Source organism: Hyperolius riggenbachi, chromosome 3 (assembly GCF_040937935.1).
Source record: "Hyperolius riggenbachi isolate aHypRig1 chromosome 3, aHypRig1.pri, whole genome shotgun sequence".
NCBI lineage: Eukaryota > Metazoa > Chordata > Amphibia > Anura > Hyperoliidae > Hyperolius > Hyperolius riggenbachi.
Window position 1 is genome coordinate 26,040,782 of NC_090648.1, and position 20,855 is coordinate 26,061,636.

The 20,855-nt window shown below is 44.0% G+C and overlaps 1 protein-coding gene across 1 annotated transcript; it reads right to left on the minus strand.

Moving 5' to 3' along the window:
- Positions 1-1,201: 1,201 nt before the first annotated feature.
- LOC137561980 (olfactory receptor 5P81-like) lies at positions 1,202-20,053 on the minus strand. Its single transcript, XM_068273324.1, has 3 exons — positions 19,124-20,053; positions 1,724-1,767; positions 1,202-1,556 (listed from the first exon to the last, which is right to left on the minus strand). Exons 1-3 carry the CDS (start codon positions 20,051-20,053, stop codon positions 1,202-1,204), a joined length of 1,329 nt encoding a protein of 442 aa, XP_068129425.1.
- Between the last annotated feature and the right edge of the window lie 802 nt (positions 20,054-20,855).

Below are 20,855 nucleotides of genomic sequence, written 5' to 3' on the forward strand. Positions count from 1 at the left end.
AGGTGCAACCTGGCCCCCACCTGGCAATCTTGAGTGGACGTCCCATCAAAAGCGCTTTTGAGGCTGTTGCGCATCCGACGGGACCCTGGACTTCATCCCTCTCCCGAAGGAGGACTGGGTTCCCTTCCAGCTTCTATCAAACTGTCTGCCCGGTCTGTACGATCTTGCCTGTTGATATCTATTATTAAATCTTCTCCTAGGAGCTTGTTGCCTGGAGGGTCTCTGTTTCCTGTCTTGCGGAATCAAACCCGACTTCCCTCCTGTAACCTTCGAGATCGCACTGTCCATCTGGGGCCCAAATAAATGTGCTCCATCGTATAGAATCTTGCACTAGTTTGATTTTGATGACTGATCGGCCGACCAAGGCTTCAACCACAAATCTCTCCTTGCCGTTACACTACATAACATGGACCTTGCTGCCAGTCTAATTATATCAATAGCAGCTTCACCCATGAAATCTCCCGTTAGCTTTAATTCATCTAGGGCTCTTATGATTTCCTCCTTATCTGCCCCTGAGTTCAAGGCTGCCTCAATGTTGTCTACCCAGACACGAGATGCCTTCGCTAACGAAGTTAAGGCAATTGCTGGTTTGCATGATGCACCTGCATTTAGAAAGGCCCTCTTGATATCGGCGTCAATCTTTCTCTCCGAGGGATCTTTAAAGGCTATGGCATTCTCCATGGGCAGAGTAACATGCTTTGTAAGCCTCATTACTGATGCATCCACCGCTGGGGTTGAGTCTAGTAGTCTGCAATCCTCCTGACTTAGCGGATAAAGCTTTGATAACATGTTGTTCATAGAAGGTTTTTGTTCCACCTTATTCCATTCTTTAAGAATCACCTCCTTTATAATCTTCATAAACGGGAACACCTGCGGTTGCTGGTCTAAATGCGGATAGTACTTGTCCGGCTCTGGGACCGAACCTTCCTCATTCTGCCAGTCAATTGCTGACCTAATTGCTTGGAGAAAAGCAGGTACTAAGGAAAAACTAAAACCTGCAGCAGAAACCTCTCCCTGAGCGGAGTCTTCCTCTAGCGAGACCTGCGGTGCAGCCGCCGTCAAAACCTGAGGAGGTGCCATATTCTGAAAAGTCTCCTTTACTGCCTGCTGGATAAAGGCTAGCACCTGCTGGTTATCAGTGTCTCTTTCTCTGCCTAGCTCCGCAAAACAGGTTTCACACACTCTCCTGCTGAGTTCTGAACTAGTCTTTGAAAGGGTTCCAAAAGATCAGATCCAGGAGAAATGTCCCATTCCTTTCTCGCCCTCTTAGGGGACCTATCCCTTTCGCGATAATGTCTCTGTGGAGAGTAGCGCTCAGATGATCGCCTCCTCCTCCTGTCACGGGAATGTCTGCGTGAGGATCTGGACCTAGAATGGTGTCTTCTCCTGGAAGAGTCCCTGTATCGGGACCTGGATCTATAATCCCTTGAAGACCTCCTCTTGTCATGAGAGCGGAGACTTTTGCTTTGTTCTCTTGATCGAGGACGGGACTTCTGTCTTGCAGCCGAGGAAAGACGTTCCTTAGGGACCGCCTGACCACTTCCTCCTTCCCCGGACTGTGGAGACATAATTTTTATGTTCCACTATCACATCCGCCATAAAATGTATAAATGGGGAATAATAGGCACTCTTTTAACTCCCTTAGGACCCGTGCAAGGGATACTTTACACAATAGACACCCGGTGCATAAAATCAGAAAAGGCTGCATTTAGCAGTCTGTTACCTGACAGGGACCACCTCCTCCGCATGCTCAATATCCTCCATTCTCTATTTAAGAGAAAGATAGATAGAGCTATTAACAATCATCCGAAAACATCAGCCAAGGTAACACATTGCCTCAAATAAGTAAAATTGCATACCTGCATCCAGCAGACCAGAGTAGGGAACAGCAGTCCAGACTCTCCGGTGCAATTTCAGGCAGACAGCGTGGTACCAGTGCAGAAACATGCCCCCCACCGCTTTCACGGCAGCATCAGCGTGCATCCACCACTCTGGCACTTCCTGGAGTCCTAAAACACTCCCCTCAGCCAATCAGCGCTTGCCAGCACGAAATCTCGCCTCTCGCGAGACTTCCAGCACTGCTCTGCGCAGGACACAATGCGGAGGGGTCCGGCGGCCCCATCTTCCATAAGGGCAGCCCCCACAGCAGCCGAAGGCTGCAATGCACCCAAGAGTCGCTGTTCGCCCTGTTTAAGGGCTAGAGGCGCTGCAACCAGGCGGGAGAGGCTGAACCCGCTCAGGTAAAACACTTAAGGGGAAAGAGGAAAATAAAAGAACCTAAAACAAAGAAAAACAAAGAAAACATCAGCACAACCTAATAGACGAAACTGTCCATTCGAGGACAGAAAAAAGAATGGCTGGAGGGGGTGGGTGCTAAAAACTTATAGATGAACTGTCCTATCGGGGTTAGGGGGCGGAGCCAATACCCATAGGTATGCCGCCATGTTTGGTCCAGGAAATTTGTATTTTTCTCCACCCACTTATTTCCTAACATTGTTCAGGTATGTATTTGGCTGGTGTGGCTCCGCCTACTATTTCTAACCCTAACACACAATTACTCAATAACCAAGTTTGTGAGCTTTGCGGTCTTTGGCATCAATAATTTGCATTGAGATTAAACAAATCTGATTGGCTGTTTGTGGCTCCACCCCTTTGTCTGAATTTGAACCCCAGTCACCCAATGGCCAACTGTACCAGGTTTAAGGCTTGTGCCAACAGTGCAAGAATGGTAGCAATTACATATTCCCCTTGAAAATCAATAAGTGAATTTTGATTGGCTTTTGTAGGCTCCACCCACTTCTCTGAATATTAATCCCAGTCACCCAGTGACCAATTGTGCAAAGTTTGAGAACCCTACCATTAATAGTGTAAGAATTTCTGCAGTTTACATTTTCTCAGTGACATTTGTATTTGTCTCCGCCTACTGATGACCTGGTATTGCCCGATTATGTATTTTGCAGGTGTTGGCTGCGCCCACTTTTCCTAACCCTAACACACAATTAATCAATTACTCAATGACCAAGTTTGTGAGCTTTGCGGTCTTTGGCTTCAATAACCTGCATTAAAATGAAACAAATCATACTGGCTGTTTGTGGCTCCACCACCTTTTATAAATTTAAACCCCAGTCACCCAATGATCAACTGTACAAGGTTTGAGGCTTGTGCCATTAACAGTGCAAGAATGGCAGCAATGAAATATTCCCCTGAAAAATCAATAGGTAATTTATTTATTGCCTTTTGTAGGCTCCACCCACTTTTCTGAATATTAACCCCAGTCACCCAGTGACCAACTGTGCAAAGTTTGAGAACCCTACCATTAACAGTGTAAGAATGGCTGCTGTTTACATTTTCCCAGTAAAATTTGTATTTGTCTCCGCCCACTTATGACCCGGCGTTGGCTGCTTATGTATTTGGCTGGTGTTGGCTGTGCCCACTTTCCTAACCCTAACACACAATTAATCAATTACCAAGTTTGTGATCTTTGCGGTGTTTGGCATCAATAATGTGCATTGAAATGAAACAAATTTAATTGGCTGTTTGTGGCTCCTCCCCCTTTCTGAAGTTGAATCCCAGTCACCCAATGATCAACTGTACCAGGTTTGAGGCTTGTGCCATTAACAGTGCAAGAATGGCAGAAATGTAAATATTCCCCTTGAAAATCAATAGGTTAATTTTGATTGGCTTTTATAGACTCCACCTAGTGTTGGGCGAACAGTGTTCGCCACTGTTCGGGTTCTGCAGAACATCACCCTGTTCGGGTAATGTTCGAGTTCGGCCGAACACATGATGGTGTTCGGCCAAACTGTTCGGCCATATGGCCGAACTAAGAGCGCATGGCCGAACGTTATGTCTTCCAAAATCTCACATCTTTTCAAAGGGCAATTGATCAGCAGTGGCAAATTTTCTAGCATTGTAGGGACCCTTAGGGGGAACATGACTGGTGAGTTTCGGGCCCCTAGCCCAAAGAGGTCATAGCCTAGGGTCACAAAAACCTGTTTATTTGGGCTATTTCAATGGTAGTGATGGTGACGTACATAAATCTCAGCCATGGCCGTTAGCAACGTCTGAATTTCACGAAATGTCTCATGCAGGTAGAAGACATATTGTTAGACTTGGATTCCAAAGATGGGGTCCCTACATCTCTGCAAACCAGAGTTACAGGGGTCCAAATTTGGTAAAATCCCCCATAGGCTTTCACTGGGCCTCCTATTTACAGTTCCAAAATCTCACATCTTTTCAAAGGGCAATTGATCAGCAGTGGTAAATTTTCTAGCATTGTAGGGACCCTTAGGGGGAACATGACTGGTGAGTTTCGGGCCCCTAGGCCGAAGAGGTCATAGCCTAGGGTCACAAAAACCTGTTTATTTGGGTTATTTCAATGGTAGTGATGGTGACGTACATAAATCTCAGCCATGGCCGTTAGCAACGTCTGAATTTCACGAAATGTCTCATGCAGGTAGAAGACATATTGTTAGACTTGGATTCCAAAGATGGGGTCCCTACATCTCTGCAAACCAGAGTTACAGGGGTCCAAAATTGGTAAAATCCCCCATAGACTTTCATTGCCTCCCTATTTCACTTTCCAAAATCTCACATCTTTTCAAAGGGCAATGGCTCAGCAGTACCAAATTTTCTAGCATTGTAGGGACCCTTAGGGGGAACATGACTGGTGAGTTTCGGGCTCCTAGGCCAAAGAGGTCATAGCCTAGGGTCACAAAAACCTGTTTATTTGGGCTATTTCAATGGTAGTGATGGTGACGTACATAAATCTCAGCTATGGCCGTTAGCAACGTCTGAATTTCACGAAATGTCTCATGCAGGTAGAAGACATATTGTTAGACTTGGATTCCAAAGATGGGGTCCCTACATCTCTGCAAACCAGAGTTACAGGGGTCCAAAATTGGTAAAATCCCCCATAGACTTTCATTGCCTCCCTATTTCACTTTCCAAAATCTCACATCTTTTCAAAGGGCAATGGCTCAGCAGTACCAAATTTTCTAGCATTGTAGGGACCCTTAGGGGGATCATGACTGGTGAGTTTTGCCACTGCTGAGCCATTGCCCTTTGAAATGGTGTGAGATTTTGGAACGGTAAATAGTAGGCCCAATGAAAGCCTACGGGGGATTTTACCGATTTTGGACCCCTGTAACTCTGGTTTGCAGAGATGTAGGGACCCCATCTTTGGAATCCAAATCTAACAATATGTCTTCTACCTGCATGAGACATTTCGTGAAATTCAGACGTTGCTAACGGCCATAGCTGAGATTTATGTACGTCACCATCACTACCATTGAAATAGCCCAAATAAACAGGTTTTTGTGACCCTAGGCTATGACCTCTTTGGCCTAGGGGCCCGAAACTCACCAGTCATGTTTCCCCTAAGGGTCCCTACAATGCTAGAAAATTTGGTACTGCTGAGCCATTGCCCTTTGAAAAGATGTGAGATTTTGGAAAGTGAAATAGGGAGGCAATGAAAGTCTATGGGGGATTTTACCAATTTTGGACCCCTGTAACTCAGGTTTGCAGAGATGTAGGGACCCCATCTTTGGAATCCAAGTCTAACAATATGTCTTCTACCTGCATGAGACATTTCGTGAAATTCAGACGTTGCTAACGGCCATAGCTGAGATTTATGTACGTCACGATCACTACCATTGAAATAGCCCAAATAAACAAGTTTTTGTGACCCTAGGCTATGACCTCTTTGGCCTAGGGGCCCGAAACTCACCAGTCATGTTCCCCCTAAGGGTCCCTACAATGCTAGAAAATTTGGTACTGCTGAGCCATTGCCCTTTGAAAAGATGTGAGATTTTGGAAAGTGAAATAGGGAGGCAATGAAAGTCTATGGGGGATTTTACCAATTTTGGACCCCTGTAACTCTGGTTTGCAGAGATGTAGGGACCCCATCTTTGGAATCCAAGTCTAACAATATGTCTTCTACCTGCATGAGACATTTCCTGAAATTCAGACGTTGCTAACGGCCATAGCTGAGATTTATGTACGTCACCATCACTACCATTGAAATAGCCCAAATAAACAGGTTTTTGTGACCCTAGGCTATGACCTCTTTGGCCTAGGGGCCCGAAACTCACCAGTCATGTTCCCCCTAAGGGTCCCTACAATGCTAGAAAATTTGGTACTGCTGAGCCATTGCCCTTTGAAAAGATGTGAGATTTTGGAAAGTGAAATAGGGAGGCAATGAACGTCTATGGGGGATTTTACCAATTTTGGACCCCTGTAACTCTGGTTTGCAGAGATGTAGGGACCCCATCTTTGGAATTCAAGTCTAACAATATGTCTTCTACCTGCATGAGACATTTCGTGAAATTCAGACGTTGCTAACGGCCATGGCTGAGATTTTTGTACGTCACCATCACTACCATTGAAATAGCCCAAATAAACAGGTTTTTGTGACCCTAGGCTATGACCTCTTTGGCCTAGGGGCCCGAAACTCACCAGTCATGTTCCCCCTAAGGGTCCCTACAATGCTAGAAAATTTGGTACTGCTGAGCCATTGCCCTTTTAAAAGATGTGAGATTTTGGAAAGTGAAATAGGGAGGCAATGAAAGTCTATGGGGGATTTTACCAATTTTGGACCCCTGTAACTCTGGTTTGCAGAGATGTAGGGACCCCATCTTTGGAATCCAAGTCTAACAATATGTCTTCTACCTGCATGAGACATTTCGTGAAATTCAGACGTTGCTAACGGCCATAGCTGAGATTTATGTACGTCACCATCACTACCATTGAAATAGCCCAAATAAACAGGTTTTTGTGACCCTAGGCTATGACCTCTTTGGCCTAGGGGCCCGAAACTTACCAGTCATGTTCCCCCTAAGGGTCCCTACAATGCTAGAAAATTTGGTACTGCTGAGCCATTGCCCTTTGAAAAGATGTGAGATTTTGGAAAGTGAAATAGGGAGGCAATGAAAGTCTATGGGGGATTTTACCAATTTTGGACCCCTGTAACTCTGGTTTGCAGAGATGTAGGGACCCCATCTTTGGAATCCAAGTCTAACAATATGTCTTCTACCTGCATGAGACATTTCGTGAAATTCAGACATTGCTAACGGCCATGGCTGAGATTTATGTACGTCACCATCACTACCTTTGAAATAGCCCAAATAAAAAGGTTTTTGTGACCCTAGGCTATGACCTCTTCGGCCTAGGACTGCATTGAACGCGACCCATGCATTTGTGCGCATTCTGGACAACACCAATTACTGGGTTTATACCCTTCTGGATCCACGGTACAAACACAATGTTCCAAAACTGCTTGAAGAAAGAGTCCGACAGGTCAAAATGGAAGAATACCAGCAGGCCCTTGTGGAGACTTTAAAGAGGAGATTGACATCCTCCCCCCTCCTCTAGCCAGTTGTACGCCAACAGACTGACTTCCGCAAACCCAGGACGACCAGGAGGGCAGCAAACAACACAAGCTGCAGCTAGTGCACAAAAGGGAATGGTATCGGCAGTGTCCTTGGAGTGGGAAAATTTTCTGACACCCATGCAGCAGCACACAGAACAGCAAGCGTGCAGATCCACCTCCAACACCGATCGCCTGGAGAAGATGGTCAAGGACTACATGTCAGATGGCATAGCTGTGTTGAACAATCCATCTGCACCCTTCAACTATTGGGTATCGAAGCTAGACACCTGGCACAAACTGGCAATGTACGCAATAGAGTACGCTTGCCCGGCAGCCAGCGTTATGTCGGAACGCTGTTTTAGTGCTGCCGGAGGCATCGTCAGAGATCGGCGTATCCGCCTCTCCACAGAAAATGCAGACCGTCTGACTCAAATTAAAATGAATCAATCCTGGATTGGAAACGACTACGCAACACTCCCAGACCCCAACCAAGTAACATGAACAATGAACATCTGTGATGGTTTAGCGTTTCCGGTCCCTGTTTATTGAACCTCTCATCTGTATTACATTTATGACTGCATGGCGACAAAACGCAAATTGCTATCCGCACGCTTCTTGTCCTCATGCAAGGCCTGGGTTGTTGTGTCTCAAAGCGTGGCCTTCTCCTCCTGCGCCACCCTCCTCCTGTTCCATCACGTGTGCTGCTGCTGGGTTAGCGTTACCGGTCCCTTTTCCTGGAACCTCTTATATGTATTACATTTATGACTGAATGCCGACAAAAAGCATGTTACCTGTGCAAAGAAAACAGACATTTCCCGCATTTAAAAGACAGTTTTCCCTTTGAAACTTTAAAATCGATTTTCTCAAAAACTATAAGCTCTTTTTGCTAAAAAAATTTTCCTCTTGTACCCACTCCCAAGGTGCACATACCCTGCAAATTTGGGGTATGTAGCATGTAAGGAAGCTTTACAAAGCACGAAAGTTCGGGTCCCCATTGACTTCCATTATGTTCGGAGTTCGGGTCGAACACCCGAACATCGCAGCGATGTTCGGCGAACGTTCGCGAACCCGAACATCTAGGTGTTCGCCCAACACTAACTCCACCCACCTTTCTGAATATTAATCCCAGTCACCCAGCGACCAACTGTGCAAAGTTTGAGAACCCTACCATTAACAGTGTAAGAATGGCTGCAGTTTACATTTTCCAGTGACATTTGTATTTGTCTCTTTTTGGTTATGGGAATAAAAAGTATCCTATACTTTATTCCAGGTAATGTACTATGTGTGTGCCAAATTTCATTCAAATCCGTTTAGCCGTTTTTGCGTGATCGAGTAACAAACATCCAAACATCCGAACTTTCCCATTTATTATACTAGCTGGTCGCCCGGCGTTGCCTGGGTATGTAATTGGCTAGTGTTAGCTCTGTCCACTTTTTCTAATCCTAACACAGAATTACCTAGTTTGTGAGCTTTGCGGTCTTTGGCATCAATAATTGGCTGTGGCACCACTACTTTGAAAATCAATAGGTGAATTTTGATTAGCTTTTGTAGGCTCCACCTACTTTTCTGAATATTAATCCCAGTCACCCACTGTGCAAAGTTTTAGAATCCTGCCATTGACAGACAGTGTAAGAATGGCTGCAGTTTACATTCTGGCAGTTAAATTTTTATTTTTCTCCACCCACTGATGTCCTGATGTTTCCCGGGTATGTATTTGGCTGCTGTTGGCTGTGGCCACTTTTTCTAACCCTAACACACAATTGTCGATAGTCAATGACCAAGTTTGTGAGATTTGTGGTCTTTGGCATGAATAATTTTCATTGAAATGAAACACATCTGATTCGCTGTTTGTAGCCCCACCCCTTTTCTAAATATTTAACCCCAGTCACCCAATTATCAACTGTACCAGGTTTGAGGCTTGTGCCATTAACAGTGCAAAAATGGCAGCAATTAAATATTTGCCTTGAAAATCAATAGGTGAATTGTGATTGGTTTTTGTAGGCTCCACCCACTTTTCTGAATATTAATCCCAGTCACCCAGTGACCAACTGTGCAAAGTTTTAGAACCCCACACTTAATAGTGTAAGAATGGCTGCAGTTTACATTTTCCCAGTGAAATTTGTGTTTGTCTCCGCCCACTGAAGACTCGGCATTGCCCAGGTATGTATTTGGCTGGTGCTAGCTCCGCCCACTTTTTCTAACCCAAACACAAAATTACTTAATGACCAAGTTTGTGAGCTTTGAGGTATTTGGCATCAATAATTTGCATTGAAATAAAATAAATCTGATTGGCTGTGGCTCCACCCCTTTTCTGAATTTGAACCCCAATCACCCAATGGCCAACTCTACCAGGTACAGGTGATTAACAGTGCAAGAGGCTGGTGCCATTAACAGTGCAAGAATGGCATCAATTAAATATTCCCCTTAAAGATTAATAGGTGGATTTTGATTGGCTTTTGTAGGCTCCACCCACTTTTCTGAATATTAATCTCAGTCACCCAGTGACCAACTGTGCAAAGTTTGAGAACCCTACCATTAATAGTGTAAGAATTGCTGCAGTTTACATTTTCTCAGTGAAATTTGTATTTGTCTCCGCCTACTGATGACCCAGCATTGCCCGATTATGTATTTGGCTAGTGTTGGCTGCGGCCACTTTTCCTAACCCTAACACACAATTACTCAATTACTCAATGACCAAGTTTGTGAGCTTTGCGGTCTTTGGCATCAATAACCTGCATTAAAATGAAACAAATCAGATTGACTGTTTGGGGCTCCACCCCCTTATATAAATTTAAACCCCAGTCACGCAATGATCAACTGTACCAGGTTTGAGGCTTGTGCCATTAACAGTGCAAGAATGGCAGCAATTAAATATTCCCCTGAAAAATCAATAGGTAATTTTTGATTGTTTTTTGTAGGCTCTACCCACTTTTCTGAATATTAACCCCAGTCACCCAGTAACCAACTGTGCAAAGTTTGAGAACCCTACTATTAACAGTGTAATAATGGCTGCTGTTTACATTTTCCCAGTAAAATTTGTATTTGTCTCCGCCCACTTATGACCCGGCATTGCCCGCTTATGTATTTGGCTGGTGTTGGCTGTGCCCACTTTCCTAACCCTAACACACAATTAATCAATTACTCAATTACCAAGTTTGTGAGCTTTGCGGTGTTTGGCAACACTAATTTGCATTGGAATGAAACAAATCTGATTGGCTATTTGTGGCTCCACCCCCTTTCTGAAATTGAACCCCAGTCACCCAATGATCAACTATACCAGGTTTGAGGCTTGTGCCATTAACAGTGCAAGAATGGCAGAAATGTAAATATTCCCCTTGAAAATCATTAGGTGAATTTTGATTGGCTTTTATAGGCTCCAACCACTTCTCTGAATAATAACCCTAGTCACCAACGACCAACTGTGCAAAGTTTGAGAACCCTACCATTAACAGTATAAGAACACAAAAGTTTGCTTTTTTAAAACAGAAAGAATTTGCAATAATTCAGGTTGGAGTGAGCTTGAGATGTCTCCCAGTGCATCACTGCTGAAAATATGCTAATTAACCATTGTTACCCTTAGAAGCTAAACACACCTCCAGAACCGCTCGAATGCAATGATGTGTCAGCTTGTTAAATTGTACAGAGCCATAATAATCCAACACGCATACAGACTGTTTTGGATTGTTTGTTCCTTATCAGTGCATGGCATAGATTAATTTGGCTCTATGCAGTAGGGCTTGTAACACCGAGAGGGACATGCTACCCAGCAAGCTCATGGTGACCCAGAACTCATTGGAGTGTGTAAGGGACTAGAATGGTCCTTAAAGAGACTCCGTAACAAAAATTGCATCCTGTTTTTTATCATCCTACAAGTTCCAAAAGCTATTGTAATGTGTTCTGGCTTACTGCAGCACTTTGTACTATCACAGTCTCTGTAATAAATCAACTTATATATCTCTTGTCAGACTTGTCAGCCTGTGTCTGGAAGGCTGCCAAGTTCTTCAGTGTTGTGGTTCTGCTATGAACTCCGCCTTCCAGGCCCCTCTATGCACACTGCCTGTGTGTTATTTAGATTAGAGCAGCTTCTCTCTTCTCTCTTATCTTTTACAAGCTGGATAAATCGTCCTCTGAGCTGGCTGGGCTTTCACATAGTGAGGAATTACAGACAAGGGCAAAGCTGTTTGCAGGAAGAAAAGAGCAGCCTGAAACTTCAGTGCATGAGAGATGCAGGGGGAAAGAAACACACAAATGATCTCTTGAGGTTCAAAAGGAAGGCTGTATACAGCCTGCTTGTGTATGGATGTATTTTCTATGTGTGGACATACTGTACATCAACCTACTTCCTGTTTTGGTGGCCATTTTGTTTGTTTATAAACAAACTTTTTAAAACTGTTTTTAACCACTTTTAGCGGCGAAATTGTGACAGAGGGTAATAGGAGATGTCCCCTAACGCACTGGTATGTTTACTTTTGTGCGATTTTAACAATACAGATTCTCTTTAAAGCCCCCTTACTAAGATTTTAAGAAAAACAAACGTTTACTTTCTTAAAACAGAAAGAATTTGCGATAATTCAGGTTGGAGTGAGCTTGAGATGTCTCCCAGAGCATCACTGCTGAATATATGCAAATCAACCATTCTACCCTTAGAAGCTAAACACACCTCCAGTGTAACAGTGTAAGAATGGCTGCAGTTTACATTTTCCAGTGAAATTTCTATTTGTCTCTTTTTGGTTATGGGAATAAAAAGTATCCTATACTTTATTCCAGGTAATGTACTGTGTGTGTGACAAATTGCATTCAAATCCGTTCAGCCGTTTTTGCGTGATCGAGTAACAAACATCCAAACATCCAAACATCCAAACATCCGAACTTTCCCATTTATTATATTAGTAGGATTAGTAGGATTTATTAGCACTATCATCTTCTGCAATGCTGTACAGAGTATATATAGTCTTGTCACTAAACTGTCCCTCAGAGGGGCTCACAATCTAATCCCTACCATAGTCATATGTATATGTACAGTATGTATTGTGTAGTGTATGTATCGTAGTCTAGGGCCAATTTAGGAGGAAGCCAATAAACTTATCTGTATGTTTTTGGGATGTGGGGGGCAAGCCACACAGACATGGGAGAACATACAAACTCCTTGCAGATATATTATTGACCTAGCTGGGATTTGAGCCGGAACCCGTAGAATACTGCTCACTGGCAAACTATTCAGGCCATCTCATATAATAATCCTAAAAACAAGGAACACCAAGAGCCCAATAGTGTAATATGTACTGGTAAATGGTTACTAGATAGAGTAAATATTAATACTCACAAACCAGGGTTACGAGGTGGGTCTCTCATCTGTGCTCTCAGGCGTCCTGGTCTGTCACCACTCTGCTTTATCTGCTGGGATTTCTGTCCCTCCACTTCTCTGCACTTTCTCTCCCTTCCCTGCACTGACAGCCTGCCTCTCTCTCACCTCACTACTCCCCTCCTCTGAGTCTCTATCCTCCCTCCGCTATGTGGTCGCCTCCCTCCATTCCCTCCTCTACTCAGCTCTTTTCTTCTTGCCTGTCTCATCTCTCCACACTTCTGCTCGCCTCTCTTTCCCTCTGCTGTCTGTTATGTTCTTTTTGCTGCCATATCCCTACTGTCAGGATTCTTCTTACATCCAACTAGGCGCCACCTGATGACATAGATTGTAAACACATAGGAACTCTTGTGAGAGCATGGAGGAATTTGCCATCAGGAAGGTCCCAGTGTTCTCTGAGCCTGCCGGACTTTAACCATGTGACTGCCGCAGCACCACACATCACAGGTGGGAGAGGCGTATCAAATGATTTATATTATAAATGTTATTTACTTTTTTTTAATCATATAGTGTTTACTTTTTGTCTATGATTTTTAAAGGGGATTCTGTTGGTTTGTTTTGTTATTTAAAGTTCAGTTCCTCTTTAAGCAGAGGATGGAAAATGATTTCCTAGGAGAAAACTTAGGAGAAAAAATAACTTGTATGAGGGCTATGGTGTAGATCTATGTAAAAGTGGTGAAATTACAAATTATTCGATTTTTTTTTGAAGATCAGGTGTACATTTTGTGAATAACACAGCAAATTACAATATAGGCCCATGGCGCCATATGCAATTAACTTTTCCGTCTTAGTTTTATCCTAGGAGATTATTTTTCATCTTTGATTTAGAATAACTTTTCTGCACTTTGCAATATGAAAGTACCAAAAAGTAGGTGAAAAAATTGCTATCAACATTACTTAGTGTATTTTTTTTGTTCGCTGGTGTTTTAACCACTTCGGTACCAGCAGCGTCTGCTCCCTTAAGGACCAGAGGCTGCTGGTACAGTAAACCGCCGCTTTCCATCGAATCGCCGCAAAAATCCACCACTCTCACCGGTCACGCCGTTCTGTCCCCGCCGCAGGCTGCTCTCTCTGCCATCTCTATGATGGCAGAGCGCTGTGCGCCGGTCAGGAGCCGCTTTCATTGGCTCCTGACCCTGTCACTCCATGTAAGCCAATAGGAACGGCTTACAGTAATGACAGGGCCAGGAGCCAATAAAAATGGCTCCTGACCAGCTCACAGTGCTCTGCCATCATAGAAACGGCAGGCAGGGGGCGTAACTAGGCCCCAACGGGCCCCCCCTGCAAAATTTCAAGCAAATTTCCCTCTCCCTGGGGCCCACTCGGGGCCATTTTGTGGGGGCTGGAGGGGTGGCAGCATGAGGGGAAAGCCTTGGCCACAGTCGGCGGGGAGAGGGGAAGTTCCCCCCTCTCCCTCACCTCGGGGCTCTCCCCTCTGCGCTCCCCTCCAGCTAAAGTTATAGTGCGGGCAGTGGCGGGCAGATACATACCTTCCGTGCGTTCCACTGCATACTCCTCGCTCTAACATCTGACGTCACTTCCGGAAGTGACATCACTTCCGGAAGTGATGTCAGACGTCAGAGCGAAGAATATGCGGTGGAACGCAAGGAAGGTATGTATCTGCCCGCCGCTGCCCACACTATAACTTTAGCTGGAGGGGAGCGCAGAGGGGAGAGCCCCAAGGCAGGCGCAGAGGCTGCAGGGCCTATTGGTACGCCAGTGACGGCAGGGCGAGTGAAATTGCGGCGGGGTCAAATTGGCGAGATCGGTGGGGATGCGTGGTTAATGGGACGTTGAACCTACGTCCAGTCAGGGCCGCAGCGCCACCTGCTGGACGTAGAGTCAACCTATGTCGGTCCGGAACCAGTTGAGGTTAAAGGTTTATTGATGGAGATAAATAAATTGACAGCATTGTTGATATGAGTGATCACACAATACACAAATCATAACAGGACTGAAGTACAATGGAATGCATGTTGAATTGATCTGAAAGAACATATAGGACAAAGCAGAAGGGAATGTACTACACACATAGCATATTTGGCATTAGGTACAGATTTTAGGCAGAGGTGCATCCCAAAGATAATGCATATATAAGTGACAGAAGAAAGATCAATTTATACAATAGTTATCTCTCTACCCATTAATCCCAGTTAAGATTAAAATTGGGTGTGGATTTTTTATGACCATATATGAGTTTCTTGAAAATGAGCATGTGGTTAATTTACATTTTCCAGCTTTGAATCGCCATTTCAATGCCACCTCTTGTCTGGCATGACATGCAGGGCCAGCCCGCTCATGAGGCGGGATGAAACATTTGCCTCAGGCGGCACATTTGGGTGGCGGCACCCGTCGAGCTGGAGGAGTAGCGGGCAGAAAGGGGGTATTGGGCCTAGCGGTGGGGAGGGGATTCGGACGCCCTTCTTCCCTCGCCTGGGTCCCCCGATCTGCGCTCCCCTCCAGCTGTAAATAGTTAAGTACCAGTGTATAGATTAAGAGGCAACGGGCGGGGATCACTCACCTCTTCTGCGTTCCAGCTAACGCTCCACTGACGTCACTTCCTGCAACGCCGCCCACTGTATTGTAAGTGGACAGCGTTGCAGGAAGTGACGTTAGTGGAGCGCACTTTGGAATGCGGAAAAGGTGAGTGATCCCCGTCCATTGCCTCTTAATCTATACACTGGTACTTAACTATTTACAGCTGGAGAGGAGCGCAGATCGAGTGACCCAGGCGAGGGAGGGGGTCTGATCCCCCTCCCCACCGCAATGCCCAATACCCCCTTCCTGCCCGCTACCCCTCCAGCTCGGTGCCCCCCCCCCACCCATGGGGGGGGGCGATTTTTTAAAATTTTGCCTCACGCGGCAAAAAGTCTAGGGCCGGCCCTGATGACATGAAGTTTAAAATTTAAAAGTTTTGGAGTGTTTTGTATTCTCAATTAGTTATCAAACCTAGAAGACAGAGAGAGATGGGTCTAAGGTCACCCAGCAGCCCATGGAGTCATGCAAGAGCTGGACTACTTGTTTCCAATGAGCATTACCAGTAGCTGAGCACTTAGGACAGTCCACAGAGGTATTTGTGTCGAACTTAACTATGCGGGATGGGGTTAGTTAAGATTGGTGGATAATATACAATTGTGTAAGGCATTTCCTAATGCAGAGGGAAACAGCACTGACCCCCTCTAAACCATCATCCCAGTATTTCTATATCAAGACCATTCTCCATCCACTTAATCTTAGAAGGGGCATTAGGTTCATCAACCTTTTGCTTTATAAACATAAAGGAAAGGTTTCCCACCATATGTTTAGTTTGGCCTCCATGGTCATGATTATTTTTATTTCTTTTTTCCAAAACATTAAAAATGTTATCCAAAATGTTTATAAACATGAAACATACTTATTAGGTGACAGCATTATCATCATACAATTAACCTCTTGCTGACTGCTCCACTCCACTCCTCCTCCATTTAGCGAGAGCAGTGCGCCAGCTCCAGGACCGCTTCACGCAATTGGCATGAATGGCTGCAAATGGGCTTTGCAGGAGAGCCTGCACGCTGATGCGTGTGCATCTCCACTCTGATGATGGAGCTTCACTCCGCCTTCAGTCTCCCAGTCTCTAATACCTATGTACAGCGCTGCGATCTAAGGCAGTGCTGTACTGGGGACAACCGTGTGACACGACTGTCCCCATGGGGGACACGGGAGCGATCTGCTGTGATAGGCTGAAACCTATCATAGCTGATTGCTGTGATAGGCTGACAGGGAGGGAGGGATGTTAAAATACAAAAAAAAAAGAAATGTAATAAAAAATAATAGAATTAATATTTACTAAAAATAAATAAACATTCCTAGGGGCGATCTGACCCAACCAACAGAAAGCTCTGGTGGGGAGAAAAGGGGGGGAATCACTTGTGTGCTGAGTTGTGTGGCCCTGCAGGGAGGCCTTACGGCTGCAGTGGCCAATTTAGTGAAAAAAGGCCTGGTCACTAGGGGGGGTTTAACACTGTGGTCCTTAAGTGGTTAAGGAAACCTTGACAATTAGAGAGAGATGGACCATCACATTAATATTATCACTCCTTTGATATAACAACCCTCCGGTTGTATCCCATAAACTATCATTATATGATTTTGTATCTTCTACTATCTACTTCCTTCCCTCCCAAGGAACACCTTTCTTATAGCTTCTGTGTATTTCTCCCCTCCCGTACTGTCCCTTTTTAGGATGTTCATAATTAACTTCCCTTTTAATGAAATATATGTAGAAAAAATAGAGAGAAAAAAAAAAGAAAAAAAAATTAAAAGGAGAAAAAGGAATAAAACAAAACAAAAACAAAGAAAAGAATAGGACAAAAAAGAAAGAAAGAAATATCTCTCTCCCCATGATGACTAGCCCAGTAAAAAGGTCCAAGAGTGGAGGGCGGAGGGGGGGAGTGAACCCATGACATCCATACATCTCTCTGTCTGCCAACGCACAAGGCCCTCACCACAATGTTAAACTTCTCCCATCAGTCTCTCGTATTTCAGCATCTTAGTAAATCCCCCCCCCCCCATACACCTGCTTATTCTGTTCCTCTTTACTCTGAACAGTTTGTGTTAGTTCTTCCATGCAAGGAACATAGGCTATTTTGTTAAACCAAACATATAGTGGGCACATTCTCCAATTTCCAGTGCCTACCTATTAAAAGGCGCGCTGCATTTATAAGATGCCTACTTATAGTCTTAGATCTCAGATCTTAGACAGTCATATATTTGGGAGAGGGTCCCTTTGGTTCAACCATCCTTAGTACACATTTCTGCAAAAGGAGTAGCCTTCCACCTCAGCTCCTTGGTTCAAACTCCACTTGTCCAAGTTAGGATATTGAGTTTTCTCCGAGATCTCCATGAGCAATTTCCACTTCCATCCCCTAAAAACATTCATGCTTGAATACAGGCCTGTCCCCTCCAATGGAGATATCCTTCCATCTTAAACTGGAGCAAAATCAGGATTGTCAAGGACTGGCATTAATGGGGACAGATGCAGGGATGTTTCCTCCTGTCGATATTTAGACCATATTGATAGTGTATGATTTGTTAAAATGCTAGACTTTGTGGCATGTTTAAGGGTATGTGTGAGCCAGGGGATATCCATTAAAGCTGCCTCCAGCATGTTCTGCTCTATCATAACCCACTGTTTATATCTGGAACATTTCTGCCAGTAAACCTATTCAATATTGCTTCTATGTAATATAATTTAGGGTCCAGAGCAGCCTTTCTCAACCTTTCTACCCTGGAGGAACCCTGCAAATAACTTTTGGATCTCAGGGAACCCCTGCAAACATATTTTTGGTCTGGAGGAACCCCTGCATTTATTTTGGAGGAGACATGGTCTTTAAATGTATGTGTGGCTGTTTATTTTACTACCCCTATTACACTGTCACTCATTATACTGTCTCCTGATGCCCCAATTTAGTGCTTCTTGTTGAAGTATCACCTATTATAATGTGCTCTATTATACTACCCCCACGATGGGAGAAAATGCCAAGGAACCCTTGCAGAGTACTCGAGGAACCCTGGGGTTCCAGGGAACCCTGGTTGAGAAAGCCTGGTCCAGAGCCACAAGCCTTGTCTTTTTTTGGGTTGCACCATTACGTCAAATTTAATTCTCTCTAAATAACCTCTTCAGTTCCTTGAAAAAGGTATTATGGACTGGGATGGGTATGGTCTAGTACACATAGTGGGTGGGTTATCATATTCAGCTTTAGAATGTTTACTCTTCCAATCCATTAAAATCTAATTTTACTTCACTTTGCCAGGTCTTTTTTTAAAAAAAACATTTTAAGATCTGTATATTTCCATAGTGCCAAGTCTTCCACCCTCGGTGATATTTTAACGCCAAGATATGTCATCAATTGAGATATGTCTTCAATGAATTCCAGGTTGACTGAAAAGGAAAATTCCCTTGGATATCCTCTATTTCATCCAGTCTCACAGGTACTCCCAACACCATACATTTATTCTAGGTTATTCTTAAATTTGCCAGAACGCCATATTTCTTGAATTCAATTAAAAAATTGGTATATTAGGTTTTGTGCCATAAAATAAGAGGTTGTCCACATACGCCACAATTTTATATTCCTTACCCCCACAACTTCAGGCCCGAAACATCTCAATTTTTCCTAACCATCCTCAAGAATGGTCCTAGGGTTAAGGGGCAAAAGTGGGCACCCTTGCCGTGTACCATTCACAATTTTGAAGGGGCCATAAAGGGTACCATTCACCTCAACCCTTGAAGGCGGGCAGGTATACAAGGCCAAAATCTGCTTTTGCACCCTCTCTCTCTCAACCCGATATGTTGTAAAATTGCCGATATAAAATCTCAGTATATTAAATGCCTTTTGGGCATCCGTTTAACTAACCGATCTTATAATACTCATCAGTTTATGCAAAGCTCTCTTTATCTCCTGGTTTCTCAGGCTGTAGATAATAGGATTCATCAGTGGTGGCACCCCAATGTATAATACGGATATGTATTTGTTTAAATTGACCGTGCTGTCATTTATTGGGACCATGTAAACTGTGATCAGAGTTCCATAATAAGTACAGACTGTAACCAGGTGGGAACTGCAGGTGGAGAAGGCCTTTCTTCTTCCATGAATAGAAGATATCTTCAGGACAGTGTAAGAAATACAAATATAAGTTATGATTATAAAAACAAATGGAAAAAGTAGCGTTAATATTGAATACATTAAGTCTTGGATAATCAAACCAGATGTGTCTGAGGTGGACAACTCCACAAGTGGTCCAAAATCACAAAAGAAGAAGTCAATGTAATTAAGGTTACAAAAACTTAATTGAGCCACCAAAATTATTTCACTTGATGTTATCAAGGTGTCTAAGAACCAAGAACCAGCGACAAGCTGCAGGCAAACACGAGGGCTCATAAGGGCAGAATACCGCAGTGGGCTGCAAATTGCAATAAATCGATCAATGGACATGGCAACAATAAGACAACTTTGCAACAATCCAAAAATACCAGAACACCATATCTGGACAATGCATTCAGTAACTGACAGTTTTCCTTCCTCAAAAACTATCATATAAAGCATCAGTGGCACAACACTACTGGTGAAGAGAACATCAGCTGTAGCTAAATGTTTAAGAAAAAAATACATTGGGATTTTAAGATGGTCAACAGTTATCACCAAAATGATAATGAGAAGGTTGCCACAAAGTATTATCATGTAGATTAAAAGAAACCCAATAAATATCAGAGCTTTGAATTTGTGAAAAGCTTGAAATCCAAGTAAATGAATCTGAGTAACTTGAGTCTGATTGGCTTCACACATCATTAGAGATACAGTATGACTGAGACCAATACAAATGTACTTTCTTAACTGATGTGTTTCAGAGTTTATGAAGCATGCAAATGTTAAACATGGGTGTTTATCTACCTTTTTCAGATGTGCACATTACACCTAAAAAGAAAAAAAGTAAAAGTCGAGTAAACAACCAAAATATACACGTAAACATTTTAATGAAAAGTATCTCTATATATAATTTGCAAGTGTCCCTGCATCCGTTTTGTCCCTGTATCAGTGCTTTTTAGCACTGTGCATGTGCAGGGAGGGACGCCATGACACTGAGGAGAGCTGAGGGAGGACAGGGCCAGAGGCGGCGAGCGTGGGCGTGCGCGTTGCAGGCATGTGTAGGCACGTTTGCGCATGTGTGGCGGGCGTGTGTGAGCAGTGACAGACCTAGCCCATTTTTAATGGGCTAAGGTCACTAGTAGTTTATGTTTCATTACCCTAGCCAAAAAGTGAAATGGCACCTTATAATTAATTAGCCCTTTGCTTTTGTTTGATTTTATTTTTATCTATTATGGGTAACTGGCTGCTTTACCCCCTATGCACATTAACTTTTGTCACTTTGTGTAATGTGCTATCATTAATTTGACTAGCTATACAAAACATCATGGCGCTTGGTTTGGATTTTTCTTAACCACTTCCCGGCCGACGTATGTACAATTGGCGGCCGGGAAGTGCACCCCGCAAGGACCGCCGTATTGACAATTGGCGGCGGTCCTTGTAGGGGTATGGGCGGAGCGATCGCGTCATCAGTGACGCGATCCTCCGCCTCCGCCTGGCGCCG